The 23086-nt window shown below is 46.0% G+C and overlaps 1 protein-coding gene across 3 annotated transcripts in view; it reads right to left on the bottom strand.

Moving 5' to 3' along the window:
• Positions 1-4366: 4366 nt before the first annotated feature.
• The window catches only part of LOC111833898 (netrin-1-like), a 34911-nt gene continuing 16191 nt past the window's right edge, over positions 4367-23086 (bottom strand). For all 3 annotated transcript variants that reach the window (XM_023792631.2, XM_023792622.2, XM_023792612.2), the window contains exons 3-7: positions 17265-17453; positions 11758-11907; positions 10674-10727; positions 8824-8898; positions 4367-6235 (exon numbers count right to left, since the gene is read on the bottom strand). In XM_023792631.2, the coding sequence (XP_023648399.1) occupies positions 5895-6235; positions 8824-8898; positions 10674-10727; positions 11758-11907; positions 17265-17453 (809 nt within the window). In that variant the 3' untranslated portion in view covers positions 4367-5894. The remainder of the gene's footprint in view (positions 6236-8823; positions 8899-10673; positions 10728-11757; positions 11908-17264; positions 17454-23086) is intronic.

The following is a 23086-nucleotide window of genomic DNA, read 5'->3' as shown; positions in this document are numbered from 1 at the left end:
TCTCCAGGATGGGTATGAAAGCCTTTGTCCCCACGTGCAAGAAAGCAGGAGCCCAGCTTTAACCCCAGAAAGAGCACTGCTGAAAGGGCAGCAGGAAAGAGCTGAATGAGTGAGCGACAGGAAGGGAGAGGTGGAGAGGGAGAGGACAAGGGGACAGCTGTCAAAGTGCACGGAGATTAGAAACGTGCTCATGGAAGGACATGGGTATGAAGGTGGGGCTGCAAGGGTTCTTTGAGGCAGAGGCCTATGAAACCTAATTCAGGAAGCAGTCACAGGGAAGGTCTCTGTTTAAGCAGACAAGGGCGAGTCCCTCGTCCATGTTGACTTCATTAATCAACTTAGGCTTTTGTTCCCGTGAGGGCAAGCTTCTGGACCTTCATGAGGGGCACAGGGATTTGGGAGGTCTGCCAGCTGGTTATAGGTTTGAAATATTGACACGATTTTTTGTCATCGGAGGTTCAGGTGAATTCAGCACTCTCTGCAAATTAATACAGATATCTGGATCTATGGAACCACACCAATATAATGAATTTCAAGGAACTGTGCTATAATGCTATAAAGATCCTTTGAAAGAAGATCTTTGCTCCTCAGAGGAGAAGTGGTTGCTTTTAAATGCTGTGAGTGTCTCGGATAAAAATGGCTTCAGGCTGGACTGAAGGCTCACTTGATGCCTCTGATTAGCCTGGTTATACGGTAGTCACCCATGTGGAACGTTATGGCCACAGCGTGGCAATGTGGACCATCGATCACCAGGGTGTAGATTGAGCAGTTGGGCTTTGCTGGTTGCCACCAGAAAGTGTTATACCACATAAATAGATGTTGGTCCATCCCAGGCTGGAAAAATACCCTGTTTTTTTCTGGGTTGCCTAGGAGAGAATGAGACAGAACCCAAGGTCTGCTCAAGCCAGCATTGTAGAGAAGTATGGGTAGGTCTGTAAGGACGTGAGAACGCGAGGGTTGAGGGCGAATAGATGCTCAATGAAAGGCTTGATTGCATATAATTTACAGCAGAAAAGGGAGCCTTTGAACTTCAAAACAAAGACAGGCTTAGATTAGCCCACTTAACAGCTTTTAAGCCCACGTTGACTAAAATTAAAAGTTGGGCAACCCTTGAAAAGTTAAATGGAGGGGCCCATTCATGGAGTCACTTCCCCAACATGATGAGAGAAGAGATAGATTAGCCGAGTGTGGCTAAAGCACTATAGCTGCCAGTGACAAAGGACCAAAGGACGCAGAATGGGTGGCATGAGTTTCCCATGGTTCAATCATCTCAGTGGGGTGAGACCCCCCTACTCTTTGCTAACCTCTCCTGCACCTCACAGGCTAGCAGGTGGTTCGCATCTCAAGTAGGCCTGGATTGTCGGAGCCATTGGATTTGCTTTGGAGAGTAAGGGTGTATGTTGGCGGAAAGTCGGGGGGTTTGGGCTTGAAGGTTGATGTAGAGATAGTTCTTCCCTGTTACCAGATGGGCTAAATCAGCAAGGTTGGGGCCACAGACACACACAAAGACCCCATAATGCTAAAAAGGGCCAACAACCAGTGTCGGCTAACAACCTACCAGTGACCTTACATCCTGAATGTAAGGGGACAGAGCTAACTCACCTGGTCCACAAACAATCATTAATGACAAGCATTTTCTGAAGCTCAGACCTTGAAGGAAATACGTCATCACTCCTTTCTTGTCTACTTGTCTGTATCTGTCTGTCTCTCTCATGGTCTGACTGGCCAGTGTAGCAACATGGGTAACATCAGGTCCTGGAGTCAAGGCGTGAGTTTGATTGATTGAATACAGTATAATTTGGGTTGCGTTGATATTACCAGACGTTCAGAAGACCTTCAGAAGAAGAGATGGTAGCAGATAAGAACATAAGAACATAAGAACATAAGAACTATACAAACGAGAGGAGGCCATTTGGCCCATCGAGCTCGCTTGGGGAGAACTTAACTAATAGCTCAGAGTTGTTAAAATCTTATCTAGCTCAGATTTAAAGGAACCCAAGGATTCAGCTTGCACTACGTTATCAGGAAGACTATTCCATACTCTGACTACACGCTGTGTAAAGAAGTGCTTCCTTAAATCCAGTTTGAAATGTTCTCCCGCTAATTTCCACCTATGGCCACGAGTTCTTGTATTTGAACTAATGCTGAAGTAACTATTCGGTTGAACAGCATCCAAACCTGTTAGAATCTTATAGACCTGGATCATGTCCCCCCTCAGTCTCCTTTGCTTGAGGCTGAACAGATTTAGCTCAATTAACCTTTCCTCGTAGGACATTCCTCTAAGACCAGGAGTCATTCTTGTGGCCCAGATATGTGGTAGAGGGGAGCAGTGTTGGGGGCAGTGATGGCACAGCAAGAGTGGAGGAGTGTGTTGGTAATGAAATGCAGACTGTTCAGGAATAACAATACACTGATACTAAATGGCAGCCATTTTCATATAAGTGTGTCTGGCAGCTATCAGACCTGTGAACCTGCAGCAGGGCCCTAGTCATGCAAATGAGTCTGAAATCTCCGTCAGGCTTCTTCCAGAAAGTGGGAAACAAATACCTTTTAGATTAGCACTTGGAAACGTCTTTTCTCCTCTGCCTGACTCGAGCTGATTCACTAGAGGAGCTGCCATTGGCTTTGATAAGTGTCAGTCAGACACGTGATCCGGAGTCACGCCCACGTTCCCTGGCTTGTTAGAAAGAATTTAGAATTTGAAACAGCTGAGGGTGCAGCTGCCTTTCCTTTGAAGGAGGACGTGTTCTGGCTGACACACTAGCTGTAAACCGCTATAGTTTCTAAGATCTTTCTAAAATCAATAATATATATTGAATGTTCTTGCTATGCTAACATACCTTGACTGTTATTGTCTTAGGTATCCATTGATTTTACAGATGCCATTATTACTCATAATACACAGTGTGGATTATTAAAATATCTTAATGTTTTTTTTTTATATCCATAATCACACTTTTCTTTGAGTTTCTCTTCCGATTGTGAGGCTAAAACTCATTTAAACTTCTGGGGTCTCATGAAAACATTCTGTTGGGATACTGAACACAGTCCTTTTCTCTCCAGCGTTTTGTTCCCACGATTTGGTCAATCTGCTCGGTGCCAAGTTATGGGAAAGGGACTGTGACTTCCTTTTGACCTAGCCAGAGTGGCTGCCCGCACGGCACAGAAGCTGCGGCCCCTGCAGCGCCCGATCGGGAGGCCCCGTCGATGCTGGGGAAGGCTGGCACTATTTCGAAGCATGTAAATGAAGGAGGCGGGATCTGCTGATCTCTGCTGCGGTATTCCCTTCAGAATTTCAGAGCACTTAGCTATAGTGTCCCACAATGCAATACTTTATTGAATAAATGTCACAGTGATGCAGACTATTATGAATTGAGCCTGAGGCTACAGATAGAAAAGTTTTTTTTTTCCCCTAAAAAAACTGTGACTGAATTGGTTTCCCACACCACAAGAGGGAAAACGAAGGGGAATTAAAGTCAATCAGTGCAGTGCACTGCAAAATAACAAACTGCGTGCCAATGCCGCGATTACGTTTGCACATCTATTCCTCCTAGCTGTCTACATGAATAGCTTGGAAAAATAACTTTCTTAACCCTGTTCACAAATATTTACACCTTGGCTGTTATACATTGTGTCCATTGCTGAATTGTTTACGGGAGGATTGATACTGTGCAAAGCAATACTCACCGTTTTGCTTTGCGGTAAATGAAAGCTAAAAAGCTGTGTTTTAAAATAAATTATGTGTAATCCTAACAAAAATTTGGCGCCACCCTTTGTCCTGTACTTACCCATAATGCACTGCTACATGGTCGTGGATACAGAGCCGAGTCTTGACCTTTTATTTAGGTGAGAAATGATGAATCTGTTATTCCTAGACAATGTTGACTTTATGATTTGTTGCACTGGATCTTCTTGTTATTACTTCATCATGCCAAATTCCCCGCAAAGGAAATTCTAAGCTTTATATGGCATATATTTTATGGTTTCTGGATCCTGGTGTTTGAGCTAGAAGCAGAAGCCATTCAGCGCAACATCGATACGGTTAGCTGGGTGCTGTTTTACGCCCTATGCACCTTCACACTTTGAATCTCTTGTTGCCACCTACTAACCTACAGCGTGCAGGTGCCTTGGTTCCATTCAAAGCCTGTTTCGACATGCAGGCATAGTTATAAGATGCAACAGTTTTTTAAAAAATCGTTAATTTGACTTTGGCAAGTAACCCGATATGTGGAAAATGTATATCAGACATGGCTTATCGTGTTCGTGGATGAAGAGCAACTGATCCCCAGTGTTTGGCTGTTCCAGAAGTAAAAGTACAGAGGTATTTTAGCATCACAATGGAAGAACTGCATAACACTGCCTTTTCCGGAACTTTATTTCAATAGATTTCTCGATTTAGCACTACCCAGTTGGTGTTCAGTAGTTAGAAACCTTGTTGTTTATTTTTAATCACAGCCTTCTAATAATCAAAACAACAAAAAATATAAAACAGATGGAAAAAATGAGCCATATGTACTTGATTTGTCATTAAATATATTCATACATCGTTATCATAATATATTAGTCGTAATATGCATCACAGAACACATAATGGCCTTCTGTAGTGGCCACAACTAAATCTCGTTTAGTGAATTTATTGAGAAAACAACAAGAATTCAAACATCTGTGCTGTAAAGGTTTGGTCATGGAGTGAGCTGTTCTAAAATAACCCTCTACTGTCTACTAAAAACTGAAAATATAGCTTTGCTGCATCTCTACTTGAAATTGTGTCTGAATTTGTATGTGGAAACACTGATAAGCAGGAAAATAACATTTTTCTTTTCTTTTGATTGTTTGCATGCCGACGGAATTGATGGAAGGCGTCTATTATTGTTTTAGTCAGCAGTGGTGTCTATGCTCACATGTTTAAAATAGTGAATGTGGACTCAACAAATCTGGGAAGTGCAGTGTAGTGCGGAAATTGTGCACAGAGAGTGTATTCCTCTGAACTGGGAGCTTGTACAAGGAAAACATTTACAGAAGGGTGATCAGGGTTTGTCAAACTTTTGAGTAGTTTATCAGAGGCACAGTCAGTCTGTTTATTTACATCAGCACTAGATAAAATTCTGTTAACCCTTTGCTTGCCGCATATCCAAACAAGCAGGACCGGCTGAATCGTTTTCTTTTTCATCTATTTATATCCTTAATGCCTATGTCAATGTGGACTAATGTCAGCTCAAAATCCCACGAACAAAAATTTGTTAGAGTTTCTTTGAAAAGTTACACAAGATGAGTTAAAAGGTCTGAGGCATTGTTTACTCCAAGGGTCGTTGATCAAAGGGAAGTTGAGTAGTGACTGAATTTTTTTTCTCCCTCGTCTTGTCACCTGACACGGAAACTGAAGTCAACTCTGAGGTTTCTTTTTTAGGTTTTGAGTTTTACATGCCATTACTGTTGGAACAGCTTATTGGCAGCGATTCCCGGTACCCAAAGGTCACTGAGAAAGGACACTTGATTTTCCTCAGTCCCCGATTCTATAGGAAAATTCTCAATGCTATGTATTCATGATGTATTTAAATAGATATAACTAAGAAACAGAAATGCGATACAGCAGCTTGATTCATTCCAATAACGCATTATGTGATTCTGTAAAATGCGCTGGTTTATATACTGGTAATATTAGGTGCAAACTCAGCAAGTCCACGAAAGTGAATTCCCAAAGAGAAGAACAACAAAGCCACATAGAGAAACTCCTTCACAAAAGGTACTAACAAAATCTCCCTAAAATTCTCTTCATGTTTCTACACAAGGCAGTGGAATGCGTCTCCTCCTGTGCCTGCACTCCTGTCTCCTCCTGTCTCTCCCCCCCTTGCTCCTGGCCTCCCCTGGCTCGCTCTGGGCCGGTTCCGTCACCTTTAGGCTCTCTTGCACTTGCCTTTCTTCTCTCGTTGCTGGAACTTCCTGAGACGCCGTGCCCACGTGTCCTTCCACTGGACCAACAGGCTTCCTTTGTCGGCCACGACGCCCCCGCCGCGCTCAAGAGAGCCGTCCCCCCCCTCATCACTGCCCAGAAGGAGGTACTTGGTCCCGTGCTTGATTTTGGGGCATCGACAGGCCACATCCTTGGCCCTCAACCACAGGGGCTGGTCGCCGCGCCGGATGCGGCTGCTGCCTTGCTTGTAGACGGAGATCACATTGACGATGAACTTCCACCATTCGCCAATTTTGTCTCCCTTCAGGACGTGCACCTGAAGAGCTGCGAGTCGGCAGAGAGGGAGAGATGGGCGGGGCAGTTAGAGAAGATCATCTCGCAGAAACACTGGCACCTGTCGTTCTCAGAGGGATTAACCTGTGTCAGAGCTGTCAGTCTCAAACCGAACAGAAGGTTAAACCAATGAAGTCCGAGGTGACTGAGACTGAGAATGGAACACAATTCACCACCCTGAGACAATACAAACAAATAGTTGACCGGTTGTATTTTAACGAGTTTTTTTTTTCCCATTTTGACCTTTGCCACTTTGATTTTGGGAAGAATTTGGAGGGGGGAGGTAAAAAGTCCAGAATGAGGAATTTTTAGCTCAGGGTTTGAGTGGTGTTGGATGCACTCAACAGCGACCCCACTAAGGAGCGTCTGGCTGGCCTAGCGTTGTCACGGGGCATAATCTGAACCCGCTACAGGAAGTTGGTGTCTTTGTCCCCAGATGAATACAAACAGCTGCTTTTTAAGGTTCTTCGCCTGTCCCAATAGCGGTGCGCAGAGCATTCAGGAGCGAGGGAGGGGTGGGCAAAGGAGGGCAAATTGCTTGTAATTTCTGGATGAATAGAGGCTGTTGGAATCAGTGCGGCCCTCTTTCACAGTACTGCCTTTCACCAGCTGTGTGTCTTTAGGCTGAAGGCGGCTTGTTTCCTCTAAAGAAAAGGAAGCAGGGTTGGGGTTGGGGTGGGGGGGGGGCAGGCTTTTTTATTTGCCAACTGAGCAGTAGGAAAAAATAGTTCCACAGACTTCCAAGAAGCTCTGTGACACAGCGAGGTGTCGCGGGCCGGGCGTGTCCGCGGCGATAATGTTCGCCGGCGAGGATTTGGCTGAATAGTCACCCTCTAGGTCGGCTGACAAATTCCCCATCTGTTTTGGCGAACCGTGCGGCATTGTCCGAAGTTCGCCTCACGGTCCCTTCGGGAAAAATGCCCAGAAACGACAGACTCGCTGCCACGGGACCGAAATCCCCCCCCCCACCACCACCCACAGCAGTGGTTCTCTTACTGGGGGCTGAAACCTTTAACATTATGATCCAGTTACTAGGGTACCTGCTGTCCAGATGAATGGGAAGAAAGACTCTCGCTGTTTTCGCTTGTTCGGCTGAGCCCCCCCCCCCCCCCCAACCCAAGGTGCTTGGTGAGGGAGGCCGGTACGACAATGGCCTGTCAGAGCGGCACTCGCCGGAGGAATGGTGGGGGGGGGGGGGGGGGTGGGGGCGTGAAAAGAATGGGGAAATTGGCCAGTGAAAGACCTATTGAAGCATGGAATTGGCTCAGCTTTTGTCCGAATGGACAATATGGGGGGGGGGGCGGGGGGTTGTGCAGCTTGGTGACAGTGTGGCTTCCACTGTGTTTCTCCCCCCCACAGTGTGCCGATCATGCTCGCTGCTCACCGAAGGAGGGGGGGCAGGTCAGATTAAACCGAGCTCCCTGTGTTTCGCAAATCCCCCCACCCTGGCCTCGGTTCAGCTGACTGTCCAGGTCACTGGTACAGTGGAGCCAGCTGGGAATGGCCAGTGTCAGCTGTGGACGTCCAGCAGGAATTCCACCATCTCTCTCAGCGGGACCCCAGGCTGACCTTGTTGCTCTTGGAGTCCCAGAAACATCAGTGACCTTTAATGGGTTTCCCTGTCCCTTCATAGGAAAACGCGGCGAGCGGCCTCAGTGAGTGAAATATACCGAGTGCATGAGGTCACACGACGCTGCCACGCACAGCCACAGTGAGCCCCCCCGCTGCCATTTACACGCTCGACAGGAGCTGACTGCTCACGAAACAAAACCTCACACTTGTTAAGCAGATAATAAATCCACAGCCAGTCCAATTTGTTTTCTTAAACAAGCTGATAAAAACAGGCCTTTGTATTTCCTGGCTTGTGCCTGCCACGTTCAGACCCCGCTTCTGTTTATGCGACGCAAACTCAACGCAAAGCTTTTGCATGCTGGTTGGTTCCGTGTAAGAAAGGTACATATTTTCCAACATGCAAAGAGGCTCCATTGCGGGCAAACGTCAGTTTTCTTGCAGGTTAATTAAGGTTGGAAAAAAAATACACTTAGAAATCTGTGTTGTGTGTAAATGATCTGTGTCGGAGTCTGTGAAACATTTTTCATACTGATTGCACAGTAGAAAACACCAGCTTGTAACTGATTTTGCTCTTTACTGGGAGAGAACCCCCCCCCCCCCCCCCGATGTGCCAATTGTATGATACCCACACTCAAAAGCTCGAGTCCTCATAGACCCCTGCTGCATGCACCCCCACTCACAAATTCTGGTTTAGGAAACGCGGGAATTGCTTGCCACCAGCAGGGGGTGCACACAGCACTCTAAAACAGTGTTTCCCTATTCGATCCTTCGGGACCTGCAGACAGTCCATGGTTTTGTTCCCTCCCAGCTCCCCCGTGGACTGTCCGTGGGCCCCTGAGGACCAGGTTACATGGCTCTAAAAGGTATATTGGGATCAAGGTCCAGGTGTGGATAGTAGCCTTCAGGAACCTTTGTTGTCATTTTCTGTTTCGAGATGGCGTGGTGCCCCCCTCCTCCGGGGCTCCATCTCGTGCGCCTTCAAACTCCCACCCCCAAAATGAACTCACCGTAATCTTTCTTGCAGTACTTTTTCATGTTGATCTTCATTTTCCCCTTGGTCACCTTGCAGTAGGTGTCACAGTCTGCCCGTGGGAGTAGAGCAGAGCAGGACATGCGTTAGGTTGTCATAAAAATAAGCAGGTAAAGGGAGGAACAGGGATTCCTGCATCTACCACAGACCAGGCTGCCTGGTCGGTGTTGAATTGTGTTGTCAAGTATAACTGAGCTGTGGCGCGACCAGAATTTTCAATCAGGGGTTTACAAACCCTGCGGCCACTCTTTACTATGGAACCGCAGTTATTTTGCCATAATACGCCCCCCAAGCCACCCCTGACCCCCCTGGCCTCCCAAGCACAAAGACTCATATAGGAAAATTAGCCACCCATGAAGAAAAGCTTTTTTTAGTGCCCGCTGGTGTAGGACCAAGTAGGAAAATAACTCCCACTGGCCAAGCAGCACTGTGATCAAAGAGGCCGGGGTCCTACCCAGAGTCACCAAGGGTGACGCTTGCGGACCTGCTGTAATCAGGCCAGCGTTTGGGGACGTCATACTCAGGTCTAAAGCGAAGGCTGCAAGCTCTGAGGGTGACAATACACAGGGCAACTTTTGTTGCCAGCCGATGACTTTCCTACTGATATTGGGCAACAAATTTCTGTTTAAAAAACTTTGATCGGCAGTGTGGGCAATTTTTCGCGATCATCCGGACCCAGTTGCCCCTTGTCTCACCTGGTTGGCAATTGCCCGGCAACATTGTTCAAAAAATTGCCCTGTGTATTATTACTCTTAGAGTGCTGCTCCCAAACTGGGTTGACATGAAACAGGAAGGATTAGCCAACCATGGCCGAAAGCTACTAATGTATGAATCTATTACTCTGATGCCAGTAGCGTAGCACTGTGATTATGATTATGATATGAAGGATTGTACATTCTGAACCTAAAAGAGAACTCACAAGTTAAAGAATGTAATTGCATTCTGTGATATCAGTTGTTGACTCATTAAAAAGTCTATCGATTCTTGTTTTAGGCCACAGTAAATATCATGTTTCTTTGGGTCATTCATTGATGTGGCTCTTTGCTTCCATTCATGAATAGCATTCCTAAAAAATAAAATTTGTAATCTGTCCTAGGCTTCAAAAATTCTCTTCAATCAATATTTTTGGTTTTGTATCGTACCTCTGTCTCCGTCCCCATGAGGTGGAGGGCTGGGTGCAGAGGAGGGCTATTCCTGCCTATCTGGCTCTCAACAAGCTGTTCCTGCACTAATTCAAGAGCCATAGGTATGGAGGTTCCCCTGTAACAACACATACGTGTGGATGTGGAACCTTAACTCACATGGTCTCATTTCACAGTGCTGTTTATCCCTTCCTGGGTCATATTGACCCATTTGAAACTGGCATGAGTTGTCCACCCTGAAGAACATCTGCCTCCATCTCGCTCTTGAACCACAAGTCAAGGTAGACACATCGGGGAACCACCTGGTTCTAAGGACCCCTCCAAGACCCAAAAGAGGAATGTCTCTCACAAGCTGAGCAAACATTTGTTCTGAAAAGTGTCTTCAAGAAATGCAAGTCCTGCATGATTTAAATGAGTCACCGTCCCGCTAGGCAGTTAACCCTGTACATCTGATTTGGTTTCACTTATGCGTGGCAGTGCACAGGCTTCTGTCCGCCGTGAATTTGCAGCTCCATGTTGTGACCGTAGTCAGATTCTCTCACGAGTGTCTGTGTAACTTTTCGTCACAGCATGCACATTTACGCCAATGGCCCTGAGGTGCTTTTTCATTCTGTTTCCTGTTCCTGCACAGAAAGCCATTGAGACAGACCGCGACAGAGAGGTTAGAGCTCAGGAAAATGGTTACCTGAAGGCTCCACCGTGCTGCTCACCGAGGTCGAGGGGGGGCCCGTCGGGATTTCTGCACACAAAGAAAAGCAGAGACGTTACCGTCGCAAACGGAAAAAAAACAGAGCAAGATGCAGCAGCCGGAGGCTCGGTGGTTAGTTGCTTTTTGCTAAAAAGACAAGGGGTCGTGCTCTTGGACCTTCTAGAAGTTCCAGGTCCCCTTCAGTTAAATATCCATTGGATTCTACAAATGATTCCTAACACCTACAAATTATGTCAGTCTTTAAGCATCCGCCTGGTAATTATATCACGAGGGATACATTGTGGAAGAAACAATGGTGAAATGTAATTGAGCGTTGCTGGAAGAGAAGCAGGCAAATGGGAGATTTCAGGGGGCACCTCCCTGTTCTTTTTGTGTCCATTTGTCATTGGATAGTTCCTGTACCAGTTCGGATGTGAAAACTTGGTTCTTTCTGTCACCTCTGAGTGGTTCAGGAAGCTTAACGCCATTGAGATGCAAGGGAAGCAAGGACCAAAGGCAGGAGCAATTCTGGGATTTTTTTAAGGTTGGGGGCATAATTCATGCAGACGGGCCAACCTTATCATTAGCCAATGATATGTTTTGAATTGATGAGTGACAGGTGAGGGGGCACAGCGGGGGCCAATCAGTACTTAGTGGGGGCCAGTACTCCTGTGGGCCCGCCCCTGTATTCACCCCTGACCAAAGAATATAGAAATAATGAATGTGATTAACGGAGAATGCACACAACGGGGGTCAATCCCAAGGAGAAAGAAGGAATCAGGTTTCCTTATGGTTTGCTCAGGTGAAATGTCATTGGCTGATTGTCTTTTGTAATGATGTAATAATATTGTAGAGCAGTGTTTCCCAACCCAGTCCTCGTGGACCTACAGACGGTCCATGTTTTTGCTCCCTCCAAGCTCTCTTCAGGGAACTGGGAGGGAGAAAACTTTGACCATCTATGGGTCCCCAAGTACCAGACTGGGAAACCCTGATGTAGAGTAATGATAATGAGCAGTGTGTACATGGGTCTGAGAGGAATGTGACTGTAGCTGCGCTGGTGAGATGAGGCCGGCCCACGTACTTATACAGGGCGCGATGGGCGAGCGGCTCTGCTGGTAACCCTTAGCACATCGGTTGCAGGTGATTCCGGTCACGCCGTCTTTGCAGGGACACTGGCCCGTGGTCTGGTTGCAGGTCTTGCCGGCAGCTCCCACTGGGTGGCACTCGCACGCTGAGAGGGACGAGATGAGAGAAGAGGCGAGGGAAACGGGAGCACAAAGGGTAGATCAGTAAACGGCAACGGGGGCAGGAGACAGGAGGGCGGCAGGGGCACGGGGGCCACCCTGGGCTCGTGTTCCCTGTTTTACGTCATCCTCCATTTCCGAAAACCAGATCCAACACTCAAGAATAGAAGTACGGAGGACGGTAAAAATCCTCGGATGTCATTCTTGCCCCAAATATTAAGGACACATCGGTTGCATCCTCACCGAATGAGACCAGTCCCATGATTCATTGCGCCCCAAGTTTGTTCTTGGAAGTCAAGTTAGCAAGACCGGTCTTACCAAGACCTCAAGAGCGATATTCGCGTTCTTGGTATTGAGAAACACCCAGTATTCAGTGTGGACTTGTTAGAGGTAATAGTGTGAGCATCATGAGACATTCTTCAGTTCTTAAGAATCAGGCCATTGGCCATTTCGTCGTGTCCCCATGGGCTCCTGTTCCATGTGATAATTCACTCTCTTCCCCCTGGTTCTCAGCACCCAGCTTCCCCCTAAGCCCTTAAGCACATTTGCTGATTTCCACGGCCGCGATGCAGCTCATAGCGGCTCTCGGAGCTCGACCAGAGACAAAGTCCTTTATTTTTTGCCCGGCATCCAAGTCCCCATGTCCTTGAGACTCAAAACGTCACCCTTCATTTTCTTGATAATCCTCGATAGGGGTTTTCATGCCCCCATGCAGCGTGTGACCCTGCACCCCCGAACGGCAACCCCTAATTAGTTGTATGTCTTCATGGTCTCTGAGGTGCTCCCATCGTTCCCAGTTTGGCGATGTGCCCTATGCCCCCCCCCCCCCCAACACAAGCATAGGAAACATTTGTAGTGGAAGCTTTTGTGGGTGTCCATGTAACGAGTGTGGAAATCCTGCGGGAGGTGCCATCTGCAGCTCCCCGAAAACCCCGACACCAGAGTGTCGTCAGTTCACATCTACAGTCTACTTTCCAAAAATATGAAACAGTGTTTATTTTTGGGTACGAAAACACCAACTCTAGCATACGACTTAATTCCCAGAGCACTAGTGATGGACAAAATGAGGCTTCATGAACCACCTGCTGTATTTTTTGACACCACTGGATGGAGCTCTTGGTGAAAGCAGCCTGCTTTGTGCCCTTTGTCATTCAAAGAGCTCCAAATACGGCGAGTGGTTCATGAACCTTCATTTTGTCCATCACTACAGAGCATTAAATTTCATAACGGAAAACATCTTATATATTTATAACATTTATAACAGAAATGAGCTTATCATCAAGCGTGATAAACTCTGCACTGAATTTTCTTTTGCTATCAAACGCTTGAGTTACTGATGGACTCACGTTATTCGGCAAGATTGCAGCCTTCTTCACCGGAATGGGTTTGTTTTTTAGAAACTCTTCATACTCTTTACTGTCTTGGCTTAAATTTGTTGTGTTGAAATGTTTATTGTTAGATCCGCCTCTTGGAATCTCAGCAGAGCAATGTTTGCAAAATGCATTTCTAACAACATTAAAATAATTCCACACAGCAGACATTTTTCTAACTGTTTAGTTCAGGAGTGTGCAAAGTACTATGCGTCACTAGTGAATTATCGGCGGTATTAGCTCATTTTTAACCACTGGCCGGCGGCCGATTGTCACTGTATCAGCCGAAACCGACAGATAGCTGATACAATCGGTGCAGGGGCACCGATTTACCCTGGCGGGTCTCGACCCGGTTCTGTACTGTGAGCCCTTTGACTGGAAGTCTAGAAGAGACCATCCCCACTGAGAGCCTTTCAATCTTTCTTCCATGTAAATTTTATCGCTGCAAAAAATGACTTCATTTAGAAAAGCAAAATACATAAATCATTCATTCAAAGGCCCACACTGACGTGTTTCATAAAATGACAATAAGTATTAAATCAGTGAAGTCACCAGAAAAAGCGTATTTTTAAAATCCCTAACCAGAATAGATTATTGTGGTCTGTGAAGCCTGACTGTGTCAATATAAGCCATATTTTGGAGGTCGTGTAATCTGTTTGTGTGTTTTTGTGTGTTTTTACAAAAACATCATTGGTCCTCAGTTATATTCTCCCTGTTTTTAAAAATATATTTCCCATTAACTGAGCAACAAAACGTTTTCTGAACACGGGTGTGACTGGACTGCTTAGAAGCTGAAGATGGGTGCCCTATTCCTCTCCGGAGGAGGTGCAGAGCATGCTGTCTTTGCGCTGAGACCTTCCTCAGCAGGAGATGTGTACCAGAGTGAGAGAGACGGGACGGAGCATCATTACGTAATTCAGCCAAAGAACGAGAGACGATGCTCAGGGGTTCGGGGGCCGAAACGAAACTGAAACATATTTAGCTAATTCAAGCTGATTTAAAACATTTAACTGCGATTGAAAGAAGTGGCTGCGGGACTGTATCTATATTTGGATGAAAGGGGGGTGGATTTGTTGAGAAAATGAGGATAAATGATGTTAAAATAGACCCCACCCCCCAGCCATTAACTCATCAGGAGTCCAGATCGCCATGCGATCAAACTGGGGGGGGGCACAGCTGGAGCAGAGCCCTGGGGGGCTCGAACCCTGCCCCAGGCCCGCTGAGCTTCCCGGGGGGCGCTGACTGCTCCGTGATGAAGTGCATGACAAAATGGAACAAAATAAAAGCCAGCGAGGGTTCCCCATATTTACACCACAGTCGATGAGGGATGAAGCCGTAAACCTAGGAAACATAGCCGTAAGCATTCCTGACCCCCCACCGGGGGCGCTTCCCCTTCAACTTAATGGCTTTCCTCCTACTCAATGAACTCCTGTGCAAATGAGGTGAGCATTAGAGGTTTATTTCCAGAGTAAAATATCTTCCAAGCGGTGCTGTTCTCATCTGACCGTGTCTTTTCAGTCCAAGCCCTTTCCCGAAAACCCCGCAGGGAGCCCGTTCTCCTGACTCAAAAAAATAAACAGAGCCCCCACACCGATGGCACGGGGCAGAGTGCGTGTGCACGTCACCTGAAAAGAGCGCGGCTGCGATGCCGGATTGCGACACACAGGGCCGGCTGGTGCCCCCAGTCGTGCTGGAACGTTCCATCAATACGCATCATAATGTTTCAGAAACGCGTGTGGTTTATTCATTAGGAGGTCGGAGCCAGTCACAGGCTCGTTCCTAGTGGTGCTCTGTTGTCCACCGCGCTTCAATTATAGTTTGTCAAAATATTTAAGCTGGCAAGCAGGGAGGCTGTGCTGCCTGGCGTTTGTCTCCACTGGGTCATAGAAACAGATTATTTATTGTGACTCTGTTCTGATGCAGTCATGCTAAAGTGAAACTGAGGCTACATTAGCCGTAATTAAATTAGCGCCAGGACCCTGGACATTGTCAGGGTCAGAACTGACCTCGGACTGGAATTTGTTTACACTTTTATTATGAGACATAGCGCTGGCCGTGAAGAAGTCGAGAGTAAACTGAGAGGGGAAGTCCCTTTTTAGGAACGGCAGGGTGCGTGTGTGAGCGTGTGTGTGTGTGTGCGCGTGTGTGTGTGTGTGCGTGTGTGTGTGCGTGTGTGTGTGCATCGCGACTTGGCACCGGGTGCGTGAACCCAGCACTCCTAATGTCACCGAAAGGACACTGGAAGGTGTCAGGTTCAGATCCCAGGTGCTTTTCTTTGTAAGTGTTTGTTCTGTTTTCAGAGAAGAGCTGTGAGAGAGAGAGAATGTTCACACAGTGACTGACACGCCACTGAAGGCCAAATTCTAGGATGGGGATTTCTGTCTAATCCGTACGATACGCTGAATGCTCCCAGACCACATCAGACAGGCTGCAGAATCAGCCATTAAGCCATCTTACTCCTCCGGGCAACTAATTGAGAGATCAAGTTTGTGATGTTACCTACCATAATAACTGCTGGGTTAGTTCAAATGACACCCCCCAGAGATAATTCGTGGGAGGGGAATTATACAGGTGAACTGACAGAGAAATAGTTACCCTTGAGCACGGGGCTCTGGTGAGAGGACGCTGTCTGTGGAATGTCAGGCGGAGAGCTGTGTCCCAGCTGCCTGGGAGTCGAGACGCAGCGAGGATGTGGGAAAAGCGGCGGATTACGGAATGGGGTGGGGACGAGGTCACCAGGAATCCGGACAATTCGGCGGGCTTGGGAATTCTGCCCTGTCTACCGTTTCCATTTACACCGAAGTTTCCGAGTGATGGCATTTTTCAGTGTCTATTGGCCAGCTCTTAATCCGTAAGAGAAGCACAGAGTATGTGTCACATCTGAAAGAATATCGCAGACTAGATCCAGCAAACCGTATGGTGCAGGAGAGAGATCCTGGACCAGGTCTGTCGGGTATTAAAGCCCACAGTGTCTCACAGCCCAGCTTTAGAAAGAAAGGTTTAAAGTCTCAGTCAATGTCAGCTTACAGGTGAAGTGGTTTCTCTTTGTTAAGTTGCAGGCTTCTGCCGCTGCATGTGAATATTTGCGTCTCTTTGACTAGTTCTGCTGGCTCTGTTCAGGCCACAGAAAAAATGCACCCCCCTCTTCCCCCACAACTATAGCCGAAAGACCTATGGAGTCTAAGAGCTGAATGCATCACATCCACAAAATGGACCCTTAAAGGCATCTTGCATATAACAACATGCATGGTCCACGCAGGGATAAATACCTCTTTGCACTGCAATTAAGCTGGATGTCAGGGCCGCCCTTGACTTGATGGGCCTGTTTGTAAAATCTGCTTCCGGTTGCTCCCATTAGCTCAGAAATGCTGCCATATCTGTGCTTTTTTTCTTTTTTTAAACCTCCACACTGGGTAATACTCAAGGGCAATACTCAAGGGTAATACTCAAGGGTAATAGTGAATTAATATTTCAAAATAATTAATTCTGTCAGCAATGATCATTTGGGGGGGAAGTTGATCTATTTTCTCTTAAGCACTTCCTTAAAAGAATGTCAACACTGGATACCGGGGAGACTGTGAAAATGGTTATATGTCGTTATGGCCCCTCATACATTGGGTGTCTCTCAATATGCATACTCGACTGTTCTTGTGTTCTCGTGTAGCCATTTTACGTCATCTTCCATTGCCGAAGACCAGTTCCAATACTAAGAACAGGAGCACAGAGGAGGGTAAAAATCCCTTTGTGTCGTTGATCTTGCCCCAGCCCCAAATATGAAGGATGCACCAGTTGCATGCTGGCCAAGCGAGATCAATCCCACGATTCTCTGCACCATTAGTCTGTTCTTGGGAGGTAAGTTAGCCAAACCACTCTTGTCAAGACTGTGAGTACGATCTTTGCGTTCTTGGTGTTGAGAAACGCCCAGTGTCCCGTGTGTCTGTGTGCGACAGCGCGAGTCGGAGGCAGCGCGGTACCTTTGCAGGCCTTGCGGTGCGAGATGTTCTTGGCCAGGTCCCGGTAGTAGCCCTCCTTGCAGTAGTGACAGTGCCGGCCCGCAGTGTTGTGCCGGCAGTTGAGGCAGACGCCCCCACTGCGCCGACCCGACAGCTTGTACAGCTCCATGTTGAAGCGGCAGCGGCGAGCGTGCAGGTTGCAGTTGCAGGCTGTAGGAGAGATTGAGGGGGGGGGGGGGGGCGGGGGGCCTGTTAGTGCAACGGCCTCACTATCGCTGAAAGGCTCTCTGGCTGAGAAACTGAGGCACCATACTTGTGAAGTAGCAGAGTGATGCAGGGCTGGCAACTCTCGTGCATCTGATGTAACACTCACGCTATCAGACTCTCACGCGCACGCAAGAAATCTTACGTCAAAGCTATATAATTCCATTATAAACCTAAAATTAGCTACATCAAAAGCATTGGGGTAGGTCACAAACCCTACAGACTATTTACAAGGTAGTAAAACTCTCACATACATGTAAATGCGTGTGCGTGTGTGAGTGCAGACTCGTCTCGGATTGAAAATCTCACGCCAGCCAGCTGACCGAATTTTGCCGACGTCGGTAACGTGACGCCAGGTGTAACGTAGCTATGAGGATGAAAGTGGCAGAGCCCAGCCTCAGAAACACCACAGGATCCACGTAACGTGGTGTTTATAGGTATAAACTTCAATGTTGGTCATCCAGCAACCGGCTCGACATATACGTGTGGAACTAAAACAGACTGACATAAACCAGACCGGGTTTAGCAGCGTACAGATTTTTCTGTGTAAAAACTGGAAAAATAACTAACAACATTAACCCAGTAGGAGGGGGCCGCACACTCCGCCACCCCTACCTACACAAAACCCTCCTTTATTTTTTGCGTACCTTGCGTGCTACGCATTACCAGCCCTTAAAGGGGCAGTGACGTCCACAAGGCGTCCATTACGTAGCGTTACGCGGGGGAATCCCCATCCTCGTTTGAGCCCCACAAGCGGACGGAATCGTGTAGGACTCGGTGATGTTACAGATCATGGCTGCTGCCCATGTTCATAACCACCATCCGATTTCTGTCTCTGCTTTAAAGGGCTAGCCCAGTGCGGATATTTTAAAAAAAAAAAAAGTGATAGAAATCATGATTGTACAGGTCGTGAGAACACCCGTGTTATTCGAATGACATCACCGCTTACGAGAGCTTGTTCCAGTGTTTCATTAGGAAATAATGGATTTCTAAAACAGATGGCTGGTGTTGAGGGAAGACAGGAGGGTGTTTGGCGAAAATTTGGAATGATCTGGTTTCCTGGATTGGAGAAGCAGTTGTGGTTTTCCCTCACTGCGCTTTCACATGCAGTGTCACGCCCAGACGGAGCAAGCAACACGAACAGGGGCTCATCCTGCCTACAGCCCCTTGTGAAATCAACAGTTACCACAAAGACCATCCTTTGGGTTAAGGGTTAGAACCGTGTTCCGCAACCCGGTCCTTGGGGACTCCCAGACCACCCCCCCATGAAATCAACAGGGAGCTGGATGGGAGCAAAAACATGGACCAAGGTCAGTCAGTAGTTAAGGAACTTCATTCAACTAGAGCTCTGCCATTGGCTAGAATACGTGGCTCAGCACGTTAGTGTTCGCAAGGTCATTGGATTAGATCCCGTGTTTGGCAGAATAGCCACATAGCCATTGGGCCTTTGAGCAAGACCCTTAACACCTGCAAAATGTTACTGGGGTGACAGATAAATGCCTGACCCCAAGCAAGTATACAGTATGTCTTAAAGGAGAGCAAGATGGGATATGCAAAAAAATGAAAGCATTCCAAAGTACCTGTACTTCTGCAAATAAAGCACTGTTTCATTCAGCCTGTTTGCTATTGTAAAATTATCCAGATGCATGATGGGTGACCCATGTCTCTCAGGTTATCTGTCTACTGATCAAATACTAAGTGTAATGTCATGGAAATTGAGTGTAAATTAATAACATGGTTCACTGTGTGCCCTTATAAGTACTTAGGTTTACTTTTGACTGAAATTGACTGTTTGACTGTAAGTAACCTCCCCCTCTTATGTCTGCACCCCAGAGAGAAGGATTAGCGATTCACATCAGCAGAAATGTTGACGGACACGTGCAACTTAAAAAATGCCAGTCAAATTATTGTTTTTCTGCTAGCCACTTAACGTTCCACTACTCAGCCTTTGTCCTATACTAACTCGGCATGAGTCAAATCGCAATTTCTGCATCTTCCTCGCTGGACTTCTTACAAGACATTTGTATGTCAAATTCCCTTTAATGTATTGACTACGTTGTGCTCAAGGTAGAGTTGGATGTCTCGAGACCGCAGACATCAAGATGCCAGAATCTTTTAAGCATTTGTCCTTATTCTTATTAATGCACAATTTGATGTACAGTTTGTAATGGTATATAGTATTTGTAGTTTGCATTTGATTCATGTGACGTGTGTGCATGTCTTTGTATTGTTTGATTACAGTATTTTACTTAAAATGGTGTTTGACTAAATAAATGTGACCATTGACTTTTAAATAACATCTGCATATCACGTTGTGTTGACTTAACAGGCCTAATCCATTTCAGGGAAGTTGATATCATACAGTGTCATTTGGCTAGTACTGCTACAATGGGACATGATGCAATTTCAAGTTTATAATTGTAATTATAATCTTCAATTTGATGTTATACTTAATTTGTAGATGAAATTGTAACTGAAATCGGTTACATATTTCCCATCCTTTAGACAGTTGTCTGAGGTGTTAGCTGTTTTGTCAGATGACTTTGGGACCAGTCAGTTCCCGTCATGTCAGTCCTCAACAGCACACAAAAGTTAAGGGGGTCTTTTTTTTCGGTCTCTGTCTCGTCTCGACTTTGTCTTGGTCTTGACTAGGTCTGTCTTGGTCTTAGTCTTGGTCTCGATACCCTCTGGTCTTGGTAGTGTCTTGGTTTTGGTTTAGGCGGTCTTGACTGCAAGTCTAGCTCAAGGTAATAGCCAGTTTAATGTTTCAGTTTTTAAATTTCTGTGGCACGCTTTACTGTAAACAAGCGTGTGCAATAAGACTTCTCCTTTGAGCAGATTTGAACTGGGGAGAGGGACGAGTACCAGCATGAAAAATCTTGTTATGCCACGAAAAGAGAGTGCCTGGAATTCTTCAAGATGGCAGAATAATTAATATGTCCACAGGGAATTTAAAGACTGGAGTAGAATATGATCCATTGTTCCTTACAATACGGGCATCAGATAATTCCAATCAGTTGAGGAAAAGGCTATTTACTCAGAGAAAAGAGGCCACACGTTCATGTTGTAGAATTCCTCGACATCATTTGGCTGGACCGTCTAAGCCGATCCATCCCACCAAGGCAGCGATTTAGCCCGCCACGTGCGGTCAAGCGCAATGGGCTCCGCCTACCTGATCTTGCTTTCTTGGCTGGTCAATTTCAGCATTTTTCTAAAATAAATATTTCGAGTACGAATTTCAAGGCCGGCTGCTGTCCTGGATGAATAAACAGTCAGGAGTGCTGGGCACTAGCGACGCGTGATGGATTCTTTGATGAGTTTCTGGAACGCTTTTCACGGTCTGTGCAGAACATAAACACTTCAGACTAGCGATATCAGGATACCTCCTACTGGGAAAGGTTGATTGAATTTTTTATACGTCACTCATAAGTTATTTACCAGTTTGGCAGTGCATACATACTGGAAACTTGTATATCAGTTATCCACCTATTTATTTTGAAGTTTGTTATTTCTTTGTGACCAGTTAGCGAAACAATTCCCTTCAGTAATACTCAAGGGGGCACAAGTAACTTAGTAACTCAGTTGCTACCCAAGTACAAATCATCAACAAATATAGTAACTGCATGAAATACATGAACCAATATGATTGATTGCCTCTGATGGATCAGCAAGAAACTAACACTTAATTAATGCATTAAGTAAGAGTGTAGTACTACATTAAGTAAGAGTGTAGTACTACATTAAGTAAGAGTGTAGTACTACATTAAGTAAGAGTGTAGTACTACATTATTTGTGCCCCCTGAAGTAAAGTGTTACCATATTCGTCTGTCAGACCCCACTGGCCTAGAATAGCTTTAGATTTCACTCCGAAGGCATTCTGTGCTTCACTCCCTGGAATGCCGTCATGCAAATCCCGAACTGTGTGTGGTAGGAGACCCAGCCATCTCCATCTTTGCTGGATGATGCTGGTGGAAATACTCTTTGCAAAATGTTCTCCAGAACCTCCCATAAATGTCGTATGGTGTTTAGGTCTGATGACTGAGGATGCCATGAAAGGCTTTGATCTTCATCCTGGAGCTCGTCAAGGCACCGTTGAATTTGTTTAGCAGAGTGTTTAAGGGAATTATCGTCTTGGAATGCGGGACCATCATGAGGGAGAGTGATTGTAGCACTGGGAGGAACTGGGCCAGTAAAACAGCCTCCTATCCCTTTATATGACCATGCTGAGCCATCATGGATCCTAAACACTCCCCCGACACCAGGAGGCGCTGTGTGGGCCGAAGGTATCATTCTGCTTTCTCTAATCCTACACTGATGTAGAGAAACGTTATTGCCCTGGGTCTATGCTCCTTACACCAGGCTATGTGTCCTTGTGAAGCTCAGGGTGCGCAGTTTTTGTTGTGATCGCATCACAGGAGTCCCTGTGTCAGTTCAATAGTGACGTTTTGTCTGACACTATATCTTTTTGTCTGACACTATATCTTTTTGTCTGACACTATATCTTTTTGTCTGACACTATATCTTTTTGTCTGAGGCAATCTTTATGTCTGGTGATTGACTAACCTGTCAAGTGTCCATCTGTTCCAGTGAGTGAGCTTTGACTTTACAGCAGCGGTTCCTCTTTGCCAATGCAGTTTGTTCATGTTTGGCATATTGCTGTCATGTTCCCTTTAGTAAATAATTTCACAGTTTTGTGAATGATGCACAAACTGCATGGCGTCTCTGGAGCTCTGTTAGTTGTGTCATGTTGCTTTGAAAACTCATATGTCAAAGTGCTGATCATCAGTCCTCATTTATAACTGACCTATGCCGCTAACTGACACTCGACCCATGACTCACTTTAGTAGCTGTGTTTGTAATTGTGATTTAATTGCTTCAAAGTCCTTTTTCATGCATTTGCCGTTATTTTGTCTGCTGCCTATATTTTTACACGTGTATCATACTAATTTGTCATTATAACTGTGGTTTTTATCGTTATACTACAGCAGATGCTGCACAGTTGTTATTGTTCAAATTATATTTCTTTCATCAGCCATTTTTTAGTGAATCACAGTGCAAACAGGGTAATTCCTACTTTTACTTCTGAGTTTTTTGTCTTTGCATTTTCCATCTTTTATATAAGGTGACTTTTTAAGCATACTGCAATTATTTTGTACATAATCACACAGCTCATCATGTTACACATAATCGCAGCACACTGTGGCCAAATACAGTATGGTCAATTTATATGTTTAATTATATGTCTTAAATGAGTTAAACCATCATGCTATATTTTTCAAGGCTTTTAATTTATTAATTATCTGCAGACATTGAAGGAAGTACCTCAGAGAAAACCAGCTTGCTCTTAACAAAGAAACCCCCCCAGCACAGAGCTGATTAAGCTGCCATTTGTGTTCAAGGCGAACCTCCCCCCCCTCACCCACCCCCTCCGGCACTTTATCACCAGTTACATGCATCTACAGGCGAAAAAAGCACAGCCATGTCTCCATTCCCACTGGGCGTAATCGCGATGCAGCCTCGCTCTGTGCCAAGCCTTATTATAGGTGGGAAAAGTGTCTCATTAAAATGTTATGCTGTCA

This window comes from Paramormyrops kingsleyae, chromosome 22 (assembly GCF_048594095.1).
Source record: "Paramormyrops kingsleyae isolate MSU_618 chromosome 22, PKINGS_0.4, whole genome shotgun sequence".
In the NCBI taxonomy this organism is placed as follows: Eukaryota; Metazoa; Chordata; class Actinopteri; order Osteoglossiformes; family Mormyridae; genus Paramormyrops; species Paramormyrops kingsleyae.
Note: the sequence above shows the minus strand (reverse complement) of the source record. Positions and strands in the feature narration are given on the sequence as shown.